This window comes from Thermobia domestica, chromosome 9 (genome assembly GCF_964235325.1).
Source record: "Thermobia domestica chromosome 9, izTheDome1.hap1.1, whole genome shotgun sequence".
NCBI classification, from domain to species: Eukaryota; Metazoa; Arthropoda; class Insecta; order Zygentoma; family Lepismatidae; genus Thermobia; species Thermobia domestica.
In genome coordinates, this window is record NC_137462.1 from 35,709,359 (window position 1) to 35,735,222 (window position 25,864).

Genomic DNA, 25,864 nt, shown 5'->3' on the forward strand with positions numbered 1-25,864 from the left:
TCACACGATGTGGCATTCGAGAAGGAATAAAATCAATGTGATTTGTACGTAACATATACGGTTCGGTTAAACAATATTAGATTAGGTAAAGTTAGGTTAAGTTTGGTTCGTAATAGGTTTCTATGAATGTTCTGCTCAAAGTGTACTTTGCTAGAATAATGTTTCAGATACTTAACAAAACTTACGAATATCATTTAAACTAAACAATATATGAGTATACATTTACATTCTCGTTGGTACCCCCTTCCACTTCGCTTTACGTACATAAACTCAAGCTTCAGGCCCTCAGAAACAAATGTCATAAAAGTAAAATTAATTATTATTGTTACACACCTGTTTTTCAACTTGACTAGTGTCTAGTTTATTTCTCCCCATGCCAGTTTGGTATCAATAATGAAGGAACAGCATCAGATCTTAAACACTACTTTTGCAGGAAACTTAGAAGCTCGTTTTTTCAAACTCTTTGATAATCCTCTGGTGAAAAGTGAGCAGAACATATTCGTGCATTATCCACATTAAAAGTTTTCTTTCGCTTACAGCGGAAAATCAATCTTCTTCGAAGTTCATCATTTTTAGGGACTCCATGGAACATTATTTCATTTGTATTGCTTCCTATGTTATTAGAATGAGCTACTGCACAAGTAAAATAACTTTTTCCCATCTTCAAACAGTAGTGTTATTGTTTATGCAGAATTTCAATTATTTTGAAAAATACCGCGATACCTCCACGTGACGTCACCGACCGCAAAGTATCCTGGGAAAAATGAGAGCAGAAAAGCTATCCCGAGAGTCCCCTGCCATCTCGCATGGTGAACATATCCATTGAGGTACTAACATTGTTAACACCATCGTTCGTCAACGATCAAACAAACCTTTCATTTGCTAAGAACAATGACTCAACGAAGGTATCGCAGACACTTCAAAATACTGTGTGTCAGATAGATGTAGGTATACTGTAAAGTTAAATGTGCCCAATGCCTTGCAAGGATGCCAGAAATATCCATTGGTGCTATTCAGCCGGTTTTCACCTGTTCGCTAGAACCGGTTGTTAAAATATACCGAGTTCGCAGAATTGTTTATTGTACCCAGACATAACACTAAAGTTTACTCAGTTATACCCAGGAACAGTAAATTTTAGTGTAACTCTCTTTGTTTTTAGAAATTCCTAGAGCTATAGGGTTAAACATATGATCTCTCAGAAAAAGGTATGTGTTTATTTCTTAATGTCAAATGCTCAGGACATGAGTGTAGTGGTCAGGGTTATTTACATTTGAAATCCATACATACCATTATCAATAATTGTCGATCAATTGCTGGATTAATGTTTGTTCAATACTTTCTGACAACCATCTATCTTGGATAATTCGTTTCCAAGATATTCGCAAAGCTGCCTTATTTCGTGTCACCACCATGTATTAGGATGTTGGTTATGTTTCTACTTTTCATTTGTGGTATCCAGTAAAAAAAATGCTTTTGTCTACCTTGTATGGTTTGTCTCCTAAGAGAATAATATTTATCCATCTACTATCTCTCTCTCTCTCTCTCTCTCTATTAGTATTATTTTCTATATAGTATTCTTTTTTGCTATAAACAAAGCTTTACGTGATATATTTGACATTTAAGTAAGAAACAATGTGTTGTATTGTGTAACAGACCGACTCTCGGTTGTTTACATTGGCTTCCGTATTTTAATATTTACCGGTTGACGTTGGTTCTCGTATAGTATTACTGTGCCCAGTTTTGTTATTGTTAATTTGTTTTTATTATTGTTAGTACAAGGAATGGCACAGAAGTATAAATGTACTCAATTTTTAACATGAAATACGCACGTAAACACATCTAAAAATTTCATCCGAAAATTCTATTGTTTTCCTCAAACTCAGTAAAGTACCGATTCACTTCAAATCATGTAACAATTTCTTTACAGTCTATACAGTATTCTTAGAACAATTAATATAAGTAAAACTAAATACTACTAAATTTTAGCTTAAAAGTTTACCGAATATCTGATGTAGTTTTGTTGTTATATTTCATTTATTCGCTAATCACCTTGGCGTTCACTTGTTACATTACATTACTGCTGATATGGCGATCCTTCTGGTTATTTCCACAAGAGGGCATTTGAATCGCTATCAAGCAATTGCTGTTAAGCAAGATGGCGACCGTATGCGAGTTGACAAGTAGCGGTCGCCTTGACAACCGTATCAATAAGACCGGGCTGATATAGGTGAGTTAAAATTTTTTATCATATTTAAAATCTATAGAATCCGGATATTAAATTCAATGCATAAATTATTTTGTTTCGAAGGCTAAGTGTCGGTACTGACATGTAATGACTATAAATATTATTTCAATCGTAGTCAGATATCTAGTGTCGAAAACACATTTATAAAGGTCTGGTATTGTGAAAAAAAAATGACGTAGTTTACCACCATGATGTAACGGATACAGAAGGCGGTCTGAGTTAGGCTCCTTTAAATTTCGGAAAATTCGATAACTAAAGCAGTTTTGGAAGTCAACCTTGTTTAAATTTCAACAGTTTGGTCAACCTGGATAAATAGAAAGGAAAGAAAAAAAATCGAGGAGCCTGACTTCGAAATTAATTTAAATACCTTTAGGCCCAAGGCCGCGAAATACCATCTCCGCCATTACTGGTGAGGTATAGTGATGGCAGGGGATGTAGGTTTTCAAAGTTGACGACAGCGGTTTACCGGGACGATCCCCTACGACTGTAGGATATCGAACTAGTGCTCCGGTGGCATCAATTTTTGGAATTTAAGAAGCAGGTATACGAAACCCACCTTGTGGACTGAAAGGTTGGACTTACATAACCTGTGGAACCTTTTGAAATGGTAACATCTTCTCTTTGTTTTTCTTGCTTAGTCATGGAGTTCTTCAAGATTACTATGTTTAGTTAAATCGAAAAGCGTTACGCGTCTTTAAACTCATCGTCATCATCCACTCATATACAAGCATGTATAATTGAATTACTAAATCTTATGTGTGTCTCTACGTGAATTTGAAATTGTATATGTTGATATTAGGGCAATACTTTACTTTATACGCACCTTTCGATAACAATGTACCTTGAGAATTTCAAATGTCTAGATTAGATAGGGTTATGTTAAACACCTTTGCTGAATTATATGCCATAATGATGTTTTATTTCGTGAAATATTTGTTTCAGGTTAGGTTAGGTCTAAATTGTGAATGTGTGATCCATAGTATTTATGTAGGTTAGGTTAGGAGGTTTTTTTTTGTGTGTATCTGTGTTTCTAAATTTAATATGTGCCTCTTATATATCGCAATGGGATATATGTTATTTTGTTAGGTGAACTTTTACTATGAACGCACCCATGAATATTCTGTATCCGAGAATTTAAGTGTTTCGTACTCCTTGTCACTCGATTTAATATTGCTCCGTCATGTATATCAAACTAAATATTATGATAAAATTTCTTTGAGAGTGCCATAATATATTAATGTGTCCCTTTTAGTCGTATTTGTAATACATGCGTGTAGGTTAGATAAGATTTTCATTTCTTACGTGTAGAGCCGGTAACAATTGTAAGTCGAGCGTGTTTTTCCATGTTTTGCCGTGTGTCCCTCTGATATTAATTTGTGATGTATTTTGTATCCGTGATTGCCATAATTGTTGTGTGCTCTGTGACATTACCTTGTGATACATTTTCATTTAGTAAAATTTCTAGTTTTATGTAGGTTAGGTTAGGAGTTTTTTTTGTGTGTGTATCTGTGTTTCTAAATTTAATATGTGCCTCTTATATATCGCAATGGGATATATGTTATTTTGTTAGATGAACCTTTACTATGAACGCACCCATGAATATTCTGTATCCGAGAATTTAAGTGTTTCGTACTCCTTGTCACTCGATTTAATATTGCTCCGTGATGTATATCAAACTGTAAATATTATGATAAAATTTCTTTGAGTGCCATAATATATTAATGTGTCCCTTTTAGTCGTATTTGTAATACATGCGTGTAGGTTAGATAAGATTTCCATTTCTTACGTGTAGAGCCGGTAACAATTGTAAGTCGAGCGTGTTTTTCCATATTTTGCCGTGTGTCCCTCTGATATTAATTTGTGATGTATTTTGTATCCGTGATTGCCATATTTGTCGTGTGCTCTGTGACATTACCTTGTGATACATTTTCATTTAGTAAAATTTCTAGTTTTATACGTATAGAGCCGGTAAAATTGTATTTTAAACGTGTGTTTTATATTCTGTCGTGTGTCCCTTTGATATTACTTTGTCACGTGTTTCGATATGCTTAGTACGTATAAAATCAGTAAATTAAATTATATTTTGAGCGTGCCTTTTGAGATGTTGTCATGTGCCCTTTCATAGTGTACTTCCGGATTTAATATTATTATTGTGTTTTATATTCTGTCGTGTGTCCCTTTAATATTACTTTGTGACGTGTTTCGATATGTTCAGTACGTATAAAATTAGTAAATTATATTCTGAGCGTGTTTTTTTTAATATGTTGTCATGTGCCCTTTCATAGTGTACCTCCGGATTTAATATTATTATTAGTTCTAGAATTACCATTTCGTGCGATATTGTTTTGTTATAGTACTCTGAACGTGCCATGATTGCAGTTGCGTGCCTGCTTGTCGAACATATATTTTGCCTCATCGAAACCGATAACATTAAAATATGTCTCAACTTGCTTCGTTCTTATGCGTATCCATCCCTCTGAGTTTAATTAGTTGTAAACAAAGATAATAAGTTAAAAATAATAATAATTCTTTAAAAGGCGTTTCAGTAATTGGACCCTGTCGAGTATATGTAGATTTTTTTTTCGTTCTCGCTAGACATTTGTAAATATATCACTTTCATTAATAGTAGTGCTTTCATATTAAATGTATTATGCGAAGGATGCATAGGTTAACGTAAAGTAACGCATGATGCTACTTTTTATTATTATTATTATTGAAAATGGAGTTGTAGTAGCGATGATATTGCCTATGGTTGCATAAGTTGCATGTTGTTTTGATGAACGACAGGAATATGATAAGCGATGAACGCCTAATTAGAAGGGATGGATCGTCAATTCTTTGAGTGACAATGAGTTCTATATGTATTAATGGAATATGTTTTGAGAATCATGTTTGAGAATCTAGATATGTTAAAGCACTATTGCAATATCATTTCATAAAAATGTTGATAAAGTATCTTGGAGATACCACGATGGAGGCAAATGTTTAATAATATTTTTTTTCTTATCTGTTATGATGTAAATATTAACAAATGGCACGAATAAACTAATCACGTAAAATTTAACTTTATGATTTCAAATATAATCTATAAACTCGAACTTATACATTTCTCATTGCTAAAATTTTTTTATTGTAATATACTAATTAAGCTGAACAATGTTCACTCTTATTCTTGGTTGGCCACAAAACAAGAATCTGGAAACTTCTGATGATAAATAATAACTTTATCGTTGTGTCTGTCTTCCTTTTCTTTTGCTAAAGCTAATGCAACCTTGATATTTTTTTTTCCAATACCCTGAGATGGTATTTACTTTAGCGTTAAAACACAATGAATGAAAATCGATTTGTTATAATTGTTTTTAAATATTTTATGAAAATAGCCTTGTAAGCGTATGTCAGATTTTCTTTAAAAAAAAATCAGATTAGCAAAAATGCTTGAAAATGTTTTCCATGATGCTACACTTGTTCATGGTGTCTTCCTTGCCAACTACATTTCCTTTCTTGTAACCACCTATAAATAATTTACGTCACACTTGATTATCTCACACAATAGTCATTTCCGTTTAATAAGAAAAGAAAATGTTCTTGTAAACATATTATAGTTATTTACCAACTCTGCACATAACAACACCAATGGTATGTTACTAAAATGAGCCCATACTATTGTAGTGCCCTTAGTAATTGTGTTATTTTATAATGGTAATATTTTTAAGTAGTATTGTTAACTCTCTTTTGTAAGATCTGGCAACATTGATACTTCCGCTTCTGTGGAGGGAAGACGAGCGGGTGACTTCGGCAGTACTACGAAGAAAGAGATTGTGTACCGCATGGCTTCTTGATATCTGTAAAAATGAAGCCTAAAATTATAGTTAATCTAGGCCTCTCGTAGCCATCATTATTTTATTAGTAATCAACAGTTTTGACAGAGCAACATTGAGTGTAAGTGAAGCTTTACGGTTGCTTTTTCATCATAATTTTGGTGTGCAATTTCCAAGAGGAATTTATAAAGAAGAGCAAGTGGTCTCCCACGTGTTTTGTTACAGCTACAAGTTTTTGTCTGTCAGTGTGTGCCTCTCCATTAATTATATTTTAAGTTTCTGTGATCGTCCTAGTGACATTCTCCATTTAATACGATAATGGCAATTTTCGTGAAGTTCTTCTTAGTTGTGATAATGTATCAAACCATAATGAAGCACTAAAAACTTCTGTGGGAACCCGCCCCATGCACGCTCTGTCCGGTATCATATCAGTGAAGGAAGCAATGTATTCAACCTCTAGCACAGAATCATCAAGAGTCCAGATCTTTACAAGGATTGTAACGAATCAGCAATGTACCTTCCCAGGAAGTAACTTGGTTTTCACGTGCAAACGACTTAAATGCTGATTCCCATTCATATATTTGTTACAACACTACTTCCTTGAACTTAAACATGTACTTCAACAAAATATGGCTTCTTTACATTCTAGTGGGCTTGTTACTGTACCAAGTATTGGATTCTATAGCTACTTATGGCATTTTAGTAGCAAGTAGCATGTTTATTCCAAATCAATATCCTTTCATATGTGTTGTTGTGAACCAGTGCAGTCTCTTAAGTGAGCAGTGTTAGTCTATTAACAAGCAGCTTTTAGAGTGGTACAGAATTTATGCCAAACGCATATTCAGTTGGAATAATTTAGAGGCATTTTAGTGGCCCATAGCCCAGGTGAATGAGCAGCATGAAGAATCTACCCGTTATTTTCGCCGCCGCTCGCTCAGTGTTTAGTCGAGCGACAATGCAGTTCTGGGACATGTTATTTTACACCACAATACATTTCTCTGGAGTTTTTCATACTTCTTTCCATTATTAAGGGGTTACCTTGGAGCCCCCTTTGGTTTAGCTCCGCCCAGCCTTGGCTCAGGATCAACTGGTGGTGAGATGAGATGCTGTTGTGTTAGTGTTTCGTATATGAAGATGGGCAGTTTAAAGGTGTTCTCCTGATAAAGGTTGCCTTCGTAGCAACCACATTCGTCATTTTTGATGAGTATATTGTTTTTAGTTATGTTCAATTATGTTTGAGCATGTTTGTGCGTATTAAAGCTCATCTTTGATATAGCCTGTTAATTTATCAGGCCCAGTTAAGCTCTTCGAAAGCTTACTTTTTCTAAGCCCTCTTTAGTGTTTATAATGTTCAGTGCTCTCTGAGTTGAGTGAAAGTGGCATATTAGCCAGTGCTTTCTCATATTAATAGTGAATCCTCCAGCTTCCAAGCTCATTTCAATGGTGTTCTTTGAAGAACTGTGTTTACAAGTGTGGTGCACTACTTAATTATCTTGTTTTTTTATGTTGCTTCATAGCTGTAGTAAGCTGAATCCTCCATTATTTGTCAGTGCTACTTCACGAATAGCTGTTTTGTGTTCTCACTGGTGCTAGGTGTTCTCACTGGTACAACAATTAACAATTATGATACGATATTATCTTTTGCATAATAAATTTAAACTATTTCTTTCATCATCTTCAGAAGTGACAATTCTTCTGGAATATGGTAAGAATCTAACTTGCATATTATTATGAAGTGTGTTAATGTTTCAATCATTATTCGAGGGAGGTGAAGATGGTTGTCCCTCCTCAATTGTTTATAGCTGCAAGAATTTTGATGTAATCATGCATCAGTAACTGAATATTTTCACGCATGACTTTTTTTTATTGTTTTTATAAATATACGAATATATGTTCTCGTGCATGATAGTATATGTACCTGTTATGAAATACCTGTTCTATATCAGGCTTCCATGGCCCTAATACCAACTTTTGATCAAATAATAAATAATCTCTTCCATTTTAAGTGTTGTTGTTCAAGTGCAAGTCCCTGGTAGCTAGATAAGTTCAATTTAAGGTTAGCTATTTCTGAATTATAGTATATGCAGGAGCAAGGAGAGGAAGGGGGGTTTGTTCATGCCTTCTCGTAGAGCTGGTGTGGGCAAGCCTCGTGTTGTCGGACGTTGTCTGTGCGCCCTATTCTTCATTGCCATATCATTTTTCACAGACTGGCGACCCCTTGATACTCAGTTTTCTGGATTTTCTTTAGTCTGCGTTCTAAGTACGTTAGGCGTCTTCCGCTCTGTAGCACTCAGAAGTTCCGGGCCATCCTCTGGGGCGCTACACTATCAGTCACCATGTGAGATAGTTGATTTATCCACAACCATTTTAATAATTTACTTCAAAATACGATGGGGTTGAAGTAGGTTCTAGCCATGTGCCAAAATTTAACACAATTAGGGTAACACAAAGCTATTATGTTGAATTAACACAACCATTTTTTACTGTGTAGTACTCCCGGAGTCACACAGTGGTACAAAATGTCTAAAACATGGCCAAAAATGAAAATGTGAAAGTTTCTAGTCGGTTATTTTTAAGTATCAGGTTCACTACAGGGACAGTTGGTTTTCTGAACTTCACCCATGGAAACGGCGCCCTTTATACCAAAGCTATTATTGGATGTCAAAGTGAACCTACTTTTGTGCGTCTCGTAATAGCTGATGCGCGCGTGAAATATAGTTCGAATTTCACTTGAAATAGTTCATTGTATATTTTTCTAATCTATTTAAATCAAAATGGACGTTCTTCTGGGAGGTATGTAAAGTATTTTAACGTCATATATTATTCATAATACATTATTTACTATACATTTATTTTCATTAATGTTTATATAAAAAAAATGTTGAAATTATTAAAAGTGGACTAAAAACTGGTCAAAAGTTATATATGACACTCCATTCCGCTAAATTTTGTATTGGAGCATAATCTGTGATCGATTTACTACAAGAATGTGATAAAAGCAGTGCGCTTTTTTTTTGGTACGTTAAGAATTAATAAAAAAAAAAGTTGCAGTTAATGAATATTTAAGCATTACGTTAATGGTTAACTAAACTAAAGAATAAAGCTAAAATTGTTATAAAATAAGTGAAAATGATGTTTATAAGGTACGTACATACAAATAAGATAGTTAAAGGCAACAAATAAATAAAGAGAAAGGATAATTCAGTATAACCAATGGTGTAATACTAGAACTTTTGGTAGGTATACTCTCGATCGTTTTCAAAAGTATAGGGTATACGCAAGACTACTTGGCGTATACGTACCCCAATATATGCCTATTCTTTCGTAAATTTAAGGTGAGTATACGCTGGACTATAAAAATTTTAGGTAGGTATACGCCGTATACTCCCCATTATATTTCTGAAACATAGAAAAGGATAGTCGATGCATACATACTTTATAATTCGTATGAAATATACACAATAAATTGAATTAAATAAAATTAAATAGTTTAGTAACATAACAAGTGATTATCTGATAATATTAATTATGTTAATTATACTAATTTTAGGTTCAAAAGATGAAATCATCAAATTATAAGAAAAGAGAGATTTATTTTGGTGAAAGACCACTTGAGAAGCGATGTACAAATCATAATTGAAAATTTGGAAAATCAGCGATCTTCGAGGAGTGGTCGTTGTATTAAACTATGTTAATAATATGAAAATACACATCGCATCTTTCTTTTATAAGATGAGGAACTAATATCAATAGGTCAATACAAATTATGACCGATTTTTTTTACAAGAATAATGAATGGCTAAGTGTTATGTTACCATTTTATTTACCTGGCAATACTGCGAAGATACCAAGGGAACAAAAAGTTCGACCGCCCTCTTCGGATTTTTTTTTTCTTTAAGTGAAAGTTCAAAGCGGAAAAGAACTGAAGAAATTCGCAATAATAGTGACGTTAATACATTGACATACAGTACCTTACGCAAATGAGTTTTCGCTCTTCTGGAAAATAGGATGCTTCAAAAGTTGTCAAAGACTTTTTATCTTCAAGTTCATCGAGAGCAGAGAAGTATATGAAAACCGCGACATCAATGTCTTCACACACGGACTGTATACTAATGATGAAGCACTGGCTCTTTTTCTTGATATGGGAATATCAAGAAGAAAAAATCAAACAGGACACTAGCAAAAGGTTCTAAAATTGTACCCACCGTATCTATATATGATAATTTGATACGCCATATTGGATCCACCATTTTCAATTTTTCCATTTTGATAACAAATATGTAATCAGTGAGGTGGAAACCCCCAGGGTAAATCTTTTACTTTATCCCACTTTTTCAAAATTTGATCCCCCGTATTGGATCCACCAACTTGAAATTTTCAATTTTGGTATTAAATTCGTAATCAGTGTTGTCAAAACACGCAGCATACCCATTTTTATGCATTATGAAAGAGATGTTGAATTTTGGTCACGTTTTAAGCATTTCGTACCACTGTGAGTCAGGACATCCCACTCAAGTGATGTTAGTTTTCCTTTAGGATACATTTATAACGGTTCGTTTCTATTTTGCTTTGTCTCACACATGATCTTCTGTTAACAGTGGTCGAAGTGAGACGGTATGCGGTGGTGTGCCATACCGTCTCTGGTTTTTCAGTAATGAGGACATACCGTCTCTGGTTTTTCAATGATCAAGACAATATTTAAATAACCGGTATGTTGAGTCAAAATCGTAATAAAACATACCGCCACTGCTTTTTTTCCACTTCGAACACTGTCTGTTAATATGTTCTTTTTTCAAGTCCGCATATAACAGTTACCAGGATATATAAGTAAGTTTTGTGGACGCTCTGTATATTTTGGAAAGACAGAAATCATTCTTCGATTTATGCTTTATTTTTTCAACGCAAATAATTTCTTTTCTTCGGTGGAAACTGGTGAATTCAATTTCTTTCCCACGAACCAAGAATAAAAGTGTCTTTCATCGTTCACTCATACATATATGTTAAACTCTGTTTTGCCGTGAGAAGATTTCAGTGTGTAATGTAGATCACATTCATTACTGAACTACACAGTGGCGGCGGTTAGACGTTAAAAGTGGGGGGGGCAAGACATGATCTGAACAATTGTATATCAATGTTAGATTTCCTGGTTGTTTCTAACACTGATCAAGGGTTGTAAACTAATAGAATAGTATCTTTCTTTTTTCACTTAAAATACCGTATATCGTATTTTTTATTTTATTAAGTAAATTCATAAGAGCAATACAGGTAGGTACTAGCCCTTTATACTCTTAAACAACGAAAGTGTAAAAAAAGATTTGAGTCCTTGCTCATGAACATCTTAAAATTCTGTCTGGGAAGTTGTGTGATCAGATTATTTAATAAATTTGCAAAACAAATAAATAGAAGGGATAATATTAATCATAGTAATGAATAATGACGCTTGTTTGCGGTGCATGTGCATTAACATACTGTACAGTAGCAAGATGGGTCAAAGACTTTAATGACGGACGACAAAATGTCTCAAACATGCCTCTCTCCGGCCATCCTCCTGTAAATGAAGATGATGCGAAGAGTGTGAACGCGTTAGTGCTAGCGGATCGGAACGCCACGATTCGTCAATTGGCCAACGATACAGGACTAGCGCATTCGACTGTGCTGAAAATTCTGAAGAACCACCTGGGATTGCGTAAAATCGCCTCAAGGTGGGTTCCACGTGATCTGACTGAACAACACAAGTGGCTGCGATATGATGCCGCTCGACCACACTTGGAGTGGTATCAACCTGAAGGTGAGACCTGGGCCAGAGCTTATGAACCACAGCTGAAACCGCGGTCAAACGAGTGGTGTCATCCTGGGTCACCGAGAAAAACAACAGTTCAGATTATCCCAACCAATGTGAAAGCTATGCTCATCATTGCATTCGACTGGGATAGTGTAATCATAAACCATACCGTCCCCCAAGGACAGATCGTTAGTGTAGAGTACTACTTCATTTTTTTAAACAATCTGCGAGCAGCTGTAAGACGAAAACAACGCCACTTCGTGACGAACCCACCCATCATTCTGCATGACAATGTAAGAGCACATTCAACAGATGCGGTCACTGATTTGTTGCATCGTTCGGGCTGGGAAGTGCTGTATCACCTCCCGTATTCTCCAGATTTAAGTCCCTGCGACTACGATCTTTTGCCGAAGATGATGGAACCACTTCGTGGGACATGCTTCCGAACAGTTGATGATCTTCTCCGGGCAACCGATCGCTCCATAGGCACTATCCAGAGATTAGGCACTCCCAATGGCATCCAGCGGCTTCCAACATCTCTCGGAACGCGTGATTCACAATGCTGGTGATTATATCGAAGGCCTGTAAGACTACAAACCTTGTAAGTACTCTACTTCTCAAGATATACCGGTCTGACCATTACTAAAAATCCAACCCTTGTAGTTGAAATTCCTCCTTTAGAGAATTCTTAATGTGTACCGTGCTCTTCAGTATTTGCGAATTTTTTTCTTTGAATTTGTAATGATCAATCAGTTAAGACGATTTTCTTTGCCTCGTATTTTATTTTGTAGATATCATCAGGTATTGGCAAAATTTCCATATCTTCGACGTCTTGATGTCAATTATTGTGATATCACAAGTAACACGCTTCGAACATTAGCTCGATCGTATTGGAGAACATTTCAACGTCTCAAGATATATGTTCATCCAGAGCAGCAGCGGGATCATATTCTTGAATCTGACGCCTGGATGTTCCTTCGAAATCACTGTACTGAGTTGGGTGTTGATTATATTATTGGTAAGTAAGATAGGGGAAGGTGGATATAGTTGTAACATCATAAATATCAGCTGACAGATCCCACATCAAGTTAAGAAACTCCGTCATAACAGGGTGATAAATGACCTCATTCACCACTAATGAGCAATGGTGTACGACTACGAGGCAGAACGAGCAAACGAGAAAAAGAAAATGTTTTTCAAAGTACGTGAGTTATTTTTGTCTTTCAGAATAAATACTTGTATTTTGGAAATCATTTATCATCATATGTAGTGAGTTTGTACTTGGTGTCATGTAGTCGCCTGAATTTTGAACGTTTCTTAAATGCAAGGAATACATATTGCACTAAAAAACAGAAATGAGAAAAATCGTGGTAGCGGGGATAGATGTAATAGACTGTCTCATCTATACATAGCTTAAGTTACAATGATACTCAAGTTATAAATGACATTATTGAGTTATAAGTGACAGAAGTCGTTTGGGTACAAACCCTTGCGGCGACAACCTCGCGGACCAAAATCTCGCCGCCCAAAACCTCGCGGGACAAAATCTCGCCGGGCCAAAACCCCGCCTGGCCAAAACCTCGGGGGACAAAATCTCGCCGGGCCAAAACCTCGTCTTCCAAAACCTCGCGCTCCAAAATATCGCCATACCCAAAATCTCGCCTGACCAAAACCTCGTTGTAATGATCTCGCGACACAGAATCTCGCCTGGTCTAAATGACGCGAGACGTAGTGTCGCCTGGGAAGAAATGTCGTCAGGATAAAACCTCTTCCCGACGATTTCTTCAATGTAGAATGTTCTATATATTACTATATGTATATATTTAGTAATAACACATAATTACATTAAAATAATGAAAAGAAAAATTCTAATGCATGCTTTGAAAATCTATATATATAAAAATTAAATGACTATGTTTGTTACATTATACCTCTTGAGCCATCCTACCGGTCTCAATCAAATTTTCAACATAGATGAGGTTCGAGCCTACGATGTCTTTTATAATTTCACTTTGTCGTCACAACAAAAGGGAGGGGGAGTGAGAGATATATATTTTGGCCCACGAGGTTTTGGCCACGCGATGTTTTGGGAGGCGAGGTTTTGCCCTGCGAGATTTTGGGCGGCGAGGTTTTGGCAACGCGAGATTTTGTCCCGCGAGGTTTTCGGCGGCGAGGTTTTGGCCCGGCGAGATTTTGTCCCGCGAGGTTTTGGACGGCGAGGTTTTGGCTACGCGAGATTTTGGGCGGCGATGTTTCGGCCGCGAGATTTTGTCCGTATCCCGACAGAAGTATGTATTAAGCTGAAGCTAGAAGTAGCAAATACATTTAAAATCGTAGCTATGTTCTGATAGAACATTCAGCCAGTATGATAGGGGAAAGTCGGATAAAACCGGCTATAGGTGGATAAAACCGGAACCTGGGTTTTCTGGCTATATTGGTGCCACTATCTGTTGGCCAATGCATGGAATTAGTTGCAAACAGCCGCCATGTCATTTTTACTTTAAGAGAAAGCTGAGTAAGTGGCTCCTTTGTAGTTGGCGATGTGTTGAAGAATTTGTGTAGAAAAATTTTGATTTGTCTCCCATCGATAATGTAATGAAACCATGAACTGAGAATTTAAAAAATCATTTTTTCATAAAAATTATAATGGCAATTTGGTAGATGAAGATGGAACTAAGTTTTCTGTAATGTTTTAACTTTTGGATACATGCATCACATTATTTTTAAAGCTCACAAGGACAGTACTTGTAATCAAGAAATCGTTGGAAGCAGAAGCAAAATAGTCAAGAATCACCTGTAGTCAAATAACATTGCTTGTCAGTAGTAATTAACAATTCGGATAAAATCACGAAAAAGATAAAAGCAAACCTCAGGGTAAATTAAAATTCAAAAATACTTATTTTTACATCATTAGATAACAACAATATTTTGCCAGAAAATGTAATTAGGACTTTCCTAAGATTTTGTAAATTTTTATGTTGGCTTTTGGCAAAGTTAAAAGGAAAAATAATTAAAGCAAACAAGGACAATAGTCCATATAAAATGACCAAGTTTTGCAACTAAAAATTGATTCGGGATTCTGTTTCTGCATTCTGCATTCTGGGTCCTGTATCCAGAATCGCAATGGAATGGTCTATACGAAATTACAAATGCCGCAAGAAAGACCATTGTCTGGTCAAGACCAAGCGAATTATGCAATGAGGTTAAGTATGACTACAGATAACTTTAACTATCTATTTTGCATGTGACATGAAATTAGGAGGTCTCTGAAAATGACAGGCAGATTTGAATGTTTAAATATTTAGCTTATTTCCGTTTGGTTAAGCATTGAGTAAAATTATAATGATCTGTTATACAATTATTCTGACATACTAATCTGATAATCTGTATTCAGTACTCTTGGATGTTCACTGTTAAATAATTTATATTGTTACAAAATATCCACTATACTACCATTGTAAGTCAGTTGTTTCATTAATAAAATATTGTCTTTTTATGACAATAAGAGATTGCAACCATTCGTTTAATGGCACTCTTAATTTGATTTAAGAATCCACTGTTCCTTTAGTTATTTACCATTTATTAGTTAGATACCATTTATTTTGATTTTTATTTCTTTAATATTTTATTTTTTTTTTTACTTACGGTACAATAATATACTGCTGTTCCTAACCACTGGAATATTTACTTATGTAAGTATACACCATATAATAATAACTCTTCCTGCTATTATTTCATGTCTTGAATCATAATTTTTGTGCTCTTTGAGAGGTGCTAGGCCTGTAATTCTGAATAATGGCGTAGTAGGAGAAAACCGGGACATCAACAGTCGGACAGAACCGGGTAGTACAGTGTAAATCTGAGAAGGTTAGATACAGTGTCTCAACTGTAAAGGATGGGCACACGAAGCTTGTATCAATGTGGACGAATATGATGAAACTTTTATTTGTGATTTTTGTTCTTAAATTTAACAAAATAGTAACCTAAAGTTATTTTTTCTATATTATTGATCTAATATAGTCTAGCCTTGTATATTTTGAGTATTTTTTAAGCTCTCATATTTTTTCAGTTGTATTGATTCTTACTGTACTAGTTCTTGGAGGACTGTAAAAGTTTTATTGCCGTGCTGTAAAAGAAAAAATAGGCATTTGCCCTAAAATCCGAAGTCTAAGCATGGTATTTTGTTCGTCTTCGTAACGGAGAGGTACATAACACGACTTACAGTCAATAGTCACTATGGTCAGATTCTAGCATTTCATTTAAGTAGTTAACTATACTAAGATACAGCTTATTTTAAACTTGAAGCTAATAATTTAATTTCGCCATTACTTTAGCCTACGTTGGTAAAGTGTTACATTTAAATTTCAGATAAAGTATGCCTTGCATTGTGAAAAGTACAAAATAGAATAGGCCTACTTCAGTAGTTGTGGGCAAACTAGTAAACACTCATGAATATTCATGAGTGTGTACTTTTCTGACATGGTAGCACTTGGTAATGCACGTTTTAAAAAAATGGATACACCCTTTTTTTCCGCATACTAATGACACATAATGTATGCAGGTGCGGCCGGAGGTTGTATAAAGAACATGACACATAATAAATGTTTCCGGTCAAAAGAAATGTTAATGGGACAAGCAGAATACAGAAAAAACCTTTTCGGAAATAAAATATGCAGATCACACACGTAGAACAAGGTAATTCATTAATATGCAGCATATGTAACGCGGCAGCTGCTGTTGGAGAATATGCTAGAAATTTTGATCGTCGGAATGAGTGAAAGAAAGAACTGGAAACTTCCAGTTCTTTTTCTAAGCTTATTATTGTTGGAATAGGGGAAAGAACACACTCGAAACTTCTGGAAAGATTTCTTGTAGTATACTTGTTTACTTTTTTATATGGGAAAGGGACATATTGTAATTGTTGGAAGTATAAGGGGACGGAACTGCTTGGTTTTAATCGGGAATTGATTGCGGATTTTCCGGCATTGAAAGTGATATGACTCGGTGTACTTTTATGGAATTATAACATGACTAAGATATAGTGTAGTGTAATATGGAGGGAATCAACATTAATGATTGCACCGGGAGTCGAATGAGTATTCTCCCATGTGGAGAACCGTATGCTAAATATTTTGCTTGCAGTGCGAACATGTTACATATATAGAGCTATGAATTGTGTATGACATAACAGGTATATATAAATTATATTGTACAGGAAGTTAGCAGAATGCGCCCGCGGGACTCGAATTAGTATTTTCCCACGTGGAGAACCATACGCTAAACATTTTGCTTAGCAGATGTTGTTACTTATATATAGTTATGAATTGTGTAAGACATAACAGGTATATATAAATTATATTGTACAGAAAGTTAGCGGAATGCGCCCCGGGTATCGAACCAGAGCTCTCCCACGTGGAGAACCGTACGCTAAATTTTATGCTTGCAGTGCGAACTTGTTACTTATATGTAGCTATGAATTGTGTATGACATAACAGGTATATATAAATTATATTGTACAGAAAGTTAGCAGAATGCGCTTCCGGGAATCGAACCAGGACTCTTCCACGTGAAAAGCCGTACGACAAACATTTTGCTTAGCAGATGTTGTTACTTATATGTAGCTATGAATTGTGTAAGACATAACAGGTATATATAAATTATATTGTACAGAAAGTTAGCAGAATGCGCCCCCGGGAATCGAACCAAGGCTCTTCCACGTGAAAAGCCGTACGACAAACATTTTGCTTAGCAGATGTTGTTACTTATATGTAGCTATGAATTGTGTAAGACGTATAACTGGTATTTAGAAAGTATATGGTAAGAATTATTATTATTATTGTTGTAAACTGTTGTGTTTTGTTTCATAAACGCTAGTGTAACAATGAGGTTATATGGCGACAGAACGTTTAACGTTACCGCAGATTGAACTTAAGGGTTTTTCATATTGAAAGCTAAGGCAATAAAAGAGAGACCCTAGACTGTTTGAACATATTACCCAGGATGAAATGTAGTAGTGAAGTTAAAAAGGGAAACTTTATACTTATATTTTGTAATTGGAAATCGTAATACAGCAAATAATTAATATTTTAATTCTTTTATTGTTTTAGGTGGTGAAGGAAATAAAAATCTTAATAGAAACAGTGGAGAACAAACATTATTTTCCTGAATTGTTTGTTGTTGAAATATAGCGGAGTTTTTTTTTAGTGAAAAGGAGTTATAGATTGGTCTTAAAATATGGATTTACTGAAACCGTTGGATCTTAGTTGTATGAAATATCGAAAATATTGGATAATGTGTGATATGAATATTGAATACTGAAATATCGGCATAAAAGTTATTATAAGTTTCTACATCCAACGAATATACTGGCTAGACTAAATGAGACGGTGATGATGAGTAATGAATGAATATGGTGGAATGAAGAAAGTGGGAAGAAGCAGGAGAACCACGACAAAAACCCACGCACATAGTGTTTGTGCACCAAAAAAGCTAACTTGAAACAAGCTGGGATCGAACCCGGGACCACCAAGCAACATTGGTGAACGCTGTATTGCGTATCCACCATAGCTTTTTTCTATGTATTATATTTGGATGAATAAAAGTATGCATGTATAAGTTGGTGGAACGAGAATGTAGGTGGAAACGGGAGAACTTCACACACAATGTTTAAACTAGAAAATACACTTTGATTGAGGGAAAGCATTTGTTTTAGAAGTGACTTTTTTATGATCAGCGCTATTTAATGTGTATGAAGGAGGAAAGAAACTTACTGTAGCACTTATTGGAGAATTATACTTTTGATACTCTTTATACAAAATTATGTGTTTATATAACTTCATACATACTAGTAAAGAAGATATATGATGTACATTAAGGACGATTTTGACATTATTTAAACAGTGTAGGTAACGACTCTTAAGGCAATACAAGAGACGGACAATTATTTGACAGCGCAGATTGTGATAGTAATGGTGTGCTTGGTTTATTAGGATTAGTCATATGCAGATGGAAACAATTGCTTTAAATAAGAGATAGCACTTTGAACGTATAGTTTGGTTAAAATTGCTTTACTTTAGAACTCACAACATTAGGTACAAGGTAACCAACACCATTGGCGATAACTATTAGCAGGACTGTGACCGATGGGAATTAGCGTGTTGGAGAGACAGATACATTTTGCCTACATAATAATAATGAGGATGAATATTTGACTTTGGCACCTAGAAGATTATGCAACCGACAAGTTAAAAATGTTTTGAGGATTGCATATAATATTTACAGACAGTCTGATACGATTTTGTATTTTATTTGAAGTGTGATGAATGTTTGTTGAACTAAAAAGGGTATTTTATTTATAGGTCTTGTTTGTAAGTTAGAAAAACAAGAAAATATTCTTGTAATGGTGTTATAGTCGCTAGAAGCGAAATAATAGCTAACATGTCCTTTTTTTACACTTGAAATAGATATCTGTCAATTTAAACTTTAATAAAAACTAGTCTGAATTTCGACAATTTTAAACTTTGTTGTAATTGTTACAAATGCATAAGAAAATAGTATTTTAATGTTTTAGTTGTCTGCATATACAGTGCAGATATATTTGTGAGTGAATACACGACATACAGTTATAACATATCAGAAGTGTTGTGCTCAAGAAATTAGATTTTTCTAAACGTTAAAGAGATTATATTGTGCAGTTTTCACTTATTGAGTTAAATTTGGTAATTTAAGACGAACTACGGTTTTGCTCTTTATCCACTGCAGTTGTATTGGATTGAAATACTGAACTTACTATATCTGGATTTTTAGTTACTGTTTTACTGGTTCTATGAATGATTTGGGAGGGCTGTTGTTTAAAGTGGAATTTGAACCCTTACTAATGCTTGTAACGAGAAAGTATATCTATTGAGAAGTGTGGATTTTCTTTGACGCAGATGAGAAATAGCCCGTGTTTAAGACAGCTTGACGAAAACGAATGTTTGCACAACGAATTGAATCACTAATGCTCACACCAAGATTAATTTAACTGTATCTGGGACTTTTGATTGATTAGTAAATGAGTAAATTATATTTTAAAGCGGTGTTGAGATTTATTTCGTATTAGGTTTTTTAACTACTGTTTGGATTATTTTTTAAATTTATGTTTTATATAATAACAAGGTTATAAGGAACAGTATATTAACAGTAAAATGGGTTTTGAACCACTATAGGGACAACGTTAATGCAGTTGCTGTGTATATGAACTGTTATGGAAGATTAATTTTCATAGTATATATCATTTCTTTTATGTTATCGTAACTGCAAGAGTATATCGTATTATAAGACTACCTACCACATGTAAATAATAGGTAGAGCTAAAATACTGAAGTACTGGCAACTGAATTGTCAGTGAGAGTAATGTATTGTTTTAAAGAAATAAATAAATAGATATTAGAAAAAATAATCTTAGTTGTTTTCTATGGTATATGAAGAAACTAGTGTTTAAGAAGCAGTGCATTAGAAGAAAAATAATTGGTTTCGAAGAATATGGTAGGAAACTGAAAGTATTTAATACTTAATTTAGATTATTTTACAGACATTACCAACGTAACTGAATGACGAACTGTTGTCCATTGAACAAGAGTCACTGAGCTTGATACCTTGTGTTTACTTTATGATATGAAGACTTTAAAACTTTTCTTTTCAAAACTTTTTAAAGAAAATTATGGTTGCAGTAGGAGAGAAATGCGTGATATACTGTAGAAAAGTTGATGTTACAGTACCCTTGTGCTCCTTTCTTATAAAAAGAAGTTAGTGTACTATTTTGTTGAGAATATAGATGAAAATATTGTAAAATTACATCTTGTTTTATTGCAAGTAGAATAATGCTACTTCAATAATGCTTAAACGCAGTGACTGTTAGGGTTGGATCCACCCTTCAACAAATTTCAGGATGTGCACACCCTTACTTGGTATATGCTTTTTAAAAGAATAAAGCTTAGAGAGCTCAATACTTTGAGGTAAAAGGATAAAATGTCTATGAAATGCATAGAAATATACAGGAAAATACTTCTTCTTATTAAGATGATAACGTGAAATACTTATTCCATTTTATATAGTAAAAGGACAAGATTGTACTTTTGTGAATAATTACCTTGGACTTGAAAATCAAACACAACCCTTTTGTTAGACAACCACTAGAAATCCTACGTATAATGAATTGACACACACTGCAGACGCTTTACTTTTATTGATCCTGATAATAAACATTGTATGGTAACCTCTTGAAACTTGTAGACCCACAGTGAGGTATACTCGGATATGGGGAGAGCACTATGACTCAGTGGTAGAACGACATTTTGATGGTCGTGATTTAAAAACGACCAAGTGAACTTTGTGGTGGACAACACCTTTTTTTTCTGGTACTTCCATTTTTTACAGCATTCATTTATTGGCTTAATTGGCTTATCCCTTAACCTAAAGGACGTTCTTCAGAGTAAGGAAGCTATCATGTTTCATAATATATAGTATAACAGGTACGATTGTCGTTGTATATTAAAACCTCAACTTCCTCGATAGAATTTTACAACGACAAAAAGATTTTGAGTTGAATAATAATACGATTTCTATGCCTTGGCGGGCTAAGATCGAACAATGGATTCATCATGCGCCAGAGGTGAAGGATTTGAAGGCGATGAAGAATATTTTATAATTCCACAGTAGTATTAATGATTGTTTGAGATTCTTAGTATACTATGTGATACAAAGGTTACATGAATTTTATTTTGTTCTTTTTGGACTAATGTTTAAGAAGACCAGAATGATAGATTTCAAGAACTACCTATGGTGCACGGATTACATTTTTAATTTTACAGCTTTATACACATGCATTCAAAATTATAAGGCCATTAGTTTTTTGTATAAGACTCTTGTTGGACTTGATTTGATTTGAGTTTAACGTCTCTTTTCATCAGCGAGGCTATATGAGACGTGGACCTACTGATTAACGTGGAATCCGAACCACATGAGCTCCCGCCGGGAATCGAACCTGGGTAGACTTTTGTTGGAATAAATGTTTTCGCTGGAACCTTTTTCAAAATTTAATGTAAAACTTTAAACATAATGAAGAAAATAAGAAACTAAGAACATACTGAGGTGAAATAAACTTGAAAACTCACACCGTGCAAAAGAATTAAGGAAAACAGCCTCTGTTTTCAAGCTGAGACTATCCATGGTTGAGATTGACCACCAAATATAACGATTATTTTTCACAGATGATGAGTTTGTATGCTTATGCCAGTAGCTAAAACTGGAAAAGTGAACCAGGTAGTGTTTGCAAAATGGTATTACATGGTTTAATCTTAGAACATGTACAATTGTGATGGACAAAAAAATCCATGGGTAGTGGGGCTGGTGGACAACAACAACTTCACGAAACATCTGTTGGTATTAAAATTAACGATACATGAACTTTCAAAAGACGAAATGTTTCTTTATCTGGACAGTTAATACTTTTTTTGAAATTTCATCGGAACAAGCATTCAACTTAAACTATAATAAATGAACGAACTATTTAGTTGCATTATAGGAGGGCGATACAGGTGTGGATGAAAAGTTTATGTATTGATTTTTGAATACGAGTTGTGTGCGAGTAATTCAATTTTATTTAACGTTTAATATTAGAGATTATTTTATACGACCATTTAATATTTTATTATTTCTTATACATATTCGCTTTCATCATTTGTCCATTGTAATGTTAGTAGAAAAAATGTTTTATTTAACAACATGAGCACGAAAAACCTACAAGAAAAATATTAGACAACATTCATAATTATCACTGTACGGAATACTTCTTTAAATGGAAACAGTTTGATCCATTGGTAGAGTGCACCCATTTGGCACGAGGATCCCTAGTTCACTCCCAAGACCGTGACAATTTGTGATGGACAACACCCTGTGGATATTCTCGGGGTTCTCCATTTCCTACCAATTTCTTCATATTCAATATTTTTACAATCATTAACCATTCAACATTGCCTACTTGTAAAATGTCTCGAGTAGATGTGTATATAAGACTCATACCAGAAAAAATGTTTTCTCTTTGCTCTCAACCAGAAAAAAAGCAGAAACTCATATCTACATGCCAGAATAAGTATTTTCGCTTTGCTCTCAAGCCAGAAAAGAAGAAACTCGTATCCACGAAACTTGTGAAATTTGGCGAGTAGCAACTCGAGAAATTTCACTTCGTGGATACGAGTTTCTTCTTTTCTGGCTTGAGAGCAAAGCGAAAATACTTATTCTGGCATGTAGATATGAGTTTCTGCTTTTTTTCTGGTTGAGAGCAAAGAGAAAACATTTTTTTCTGGTATGAGTCTTATATACACATCTACTCGAGACATTTTACAAGTAGGCAATGTTGAATGGTTAATGATTGTAAAAATATTGAATATGAAGAAATTGGTAGGAAATGGAGAACCCCGAGAATATCCACAGGGTGTTGTCCATCACAAATTGTCACGGTCTTGGGAGTGAACTAGGGATCCTCGTGCCAAATGGGTGCACTCTACCAATGGATCAAACTGTTTCCATTTAAAGAAGTATTCCGTACAGTGATAATTATGAATGTTGTCTAATATTTTTCTTGTAGGTTTTTCGTGCTCATGTTGTTAAATAAAACATTTTTTCTACTAACATTACAATGGACAAATGATGAAAGCGAATATGTATAAGAAATAATAAAATATTAAATGGTCGTATAAAATAATCTCTAATATTAAACGTTAAATAAAATTGAATTACTCGCACACAACTCGTATTCAAAAATCAATACATAAACTTTTCATCCACACCTGTATCGCCCTCCTATAATGCAACTAAATAGTTCGTTCATTTATTATAGTTTAAGTTGAATGCTTGTTCCGATGAAATTTCAAAAAAAGTATTAACTGTCCAGATAAAGAAACATTTCGTCTTTTGAAAGTTCATGTATCGTTAATTTTAATACCAACAGATGTTTCGTGAAGTTGTTGTTGTCCACCAGCCCCACTACCCATGGATTTTTTTGTCCATCACAATTGTACATGTTCTAAGATTAAACCATGTAATACCATTTTGCAAACACTACCTGGTTCACTTTTCCAGTTTTAGCTACTGGCATAAGCATACAAACTCATCATCTGTGAAAAATAATCGTTATATTTGGTGGTCAATCTCAACCATGGATAGTCTCAGCTTGAAAACAGAGGCTGTTTTCCTTAATTCTTTTGCACGGTGTGAGTTTTCAAGTTTATTTCACCTCAGTATGTTCTTAGTTTCTTATTTTCTTCATTATGTTTAAAGTTTTACATTAAATTTTGAAAAAGGTTCCAGCGAAAACATTTATTCCAACAAAAGTCTACCCAGGTTCGATTCCCGGCGGGAGCTCATGTGGTTCGCATTCCACGTTAATCAGTAGGTCCACGTCTCATATAGCCTCGCTGATGAAAAGAGACGTTAAACTCAAATCAAATCAAGTCCAACAAGAGTCTTATACAAAAAACTAATGGCCTTATAATTTTGAATGCATGTGTATAAAGCTGTAAAATTAAAAATGTAATCCGTGCACCATAGGTAGTTCTTGAAATCTATCATTCTGGTCTTCTTAAACATTAGTCCAAAAAGAACAAAATAAAATTCATGTAACCTTTGTATCACATAGTATACTAAGAATCTCAAACAATCATTAATACTACTGTGGAATTATAAAATATTCTTCATCGCCTTCAAATCCTTCACCTCTGGCGCATGATGAATCCATTGTTCGATCTTAGCCCGCCAAGGCATAGAAATCGTATTATTATTCAACTCAAAATCTTTTTGTCGTTGTAAAATTCTATCGAGGAAGTTGAGGTTTTAATATACAACGACAATCGTACCTGTTATACTATATATTATGAAACATGATAGCTTCCTTACTCTGAAGAACGTCCTTTAGGTTAAGGGATAAGCCAATTAAGCCAATAAATGAATGCTGTAAAAAATGGAAGTACCAGAAAAAAAAGGTGTTGTCCACCACAAAGTTCACTTGGTCGTTTTTAAATCACGACCATCAAAATGTCGTTCTACCACTGAGTCATAGTGCTCTCCCCATATCCGAGTATACCTCACTGTGGGTCTACAAGTTTCAAGAGGTTACCATACAATGTTTATTATCAGGATCAATAAAAGTAAAGCGTCTGCAGTGTGTGTCAATTCATTATACGTAGGATTTCTAGTGGTTGTCTAACAAAAGGGTTGTGTTTGATTTTCAAGTCCAAGGTAATTATTCACAAAAGTACAATCTTGTCCTTTTACTATATAAAATGGAATAAGTATTTCACGTTATCATCTTAATAAGAAGAAGTATTTTCCTGTATATTTCTATGCATTTCATAGACATTTTATCCTTTTACCTCAAAGTATTGAGCTCTCTAAGCTTTATTCTTTTAAAAAGCATATACCAAGTAAGGGTGTGCACATCCTGAAATTTGTTGAAGGGTGGATCCAACCCTAACAGTCACTGCGTTTAAGCATTATTGAAGTAGCATTATTCTACTTGCAATAAAACAAGATGTAATTTTACAATATTTTCATCTATATTCTCAACAAAATAGTACACTAACTTCTTTTTATAAGAAAGGAGCACAAGGGTACTGTAACATCAACTTTTCTACAGTATATCACGCATTTCTCTCCTACTGCAACCATAATTTTCTTTAAAAAGTTTTGAAAAGAAAAGTTTTAAAGTCTTCATATCATAAAGTAAACACAAGGTATCAAGCTCAGTGACTCTTGTTCAATGGACAACAGTTCATCATTCAGTTACGTTGGTAATGTCTGTAAAATAATCTAAATTAAGTATTAAATACTTTCAGTTTCCTACCATATTCTTCGAAACCAATTATTTTTCTTCTAATGCACTGCTTCTTAAACACTAGTTTCTTCATATACCATAGAAAACAACTAAGATTATTTTTTCTAATATCTATTTATTTATTTCTTTAAAACAATACATTACTCTCA

The 25,864-nt window shown here is 34.4% G+C and overlaps 1 protein-coding gene across 2 annotated transcripts in view; it reads left to right on the forward strand.

Annotated features, from left to right (window-relative positions):
* The window catches only part of LOC145693949 (F-box only protein 39-like), a 68,738-nt gene that overhangs the window by 24,334 nt on the left and 18,540 nt on the right, over nucleotides 1-25,864 (forward strand). For both annotated transcript variants that reach the window (XM_081770107.1, XM_081770106.1), the window contains exon 3: nucleotides 12,637-12,863. In XM_081770107.1, coding sequence (XP_081626233.1) covers nucleotides 12,637-12,863 — 227 coding nt within the window. The remainder of the gene's footprint in view (nucleotides 1-12,636; nucleotides 12,864-25,864) is intronic.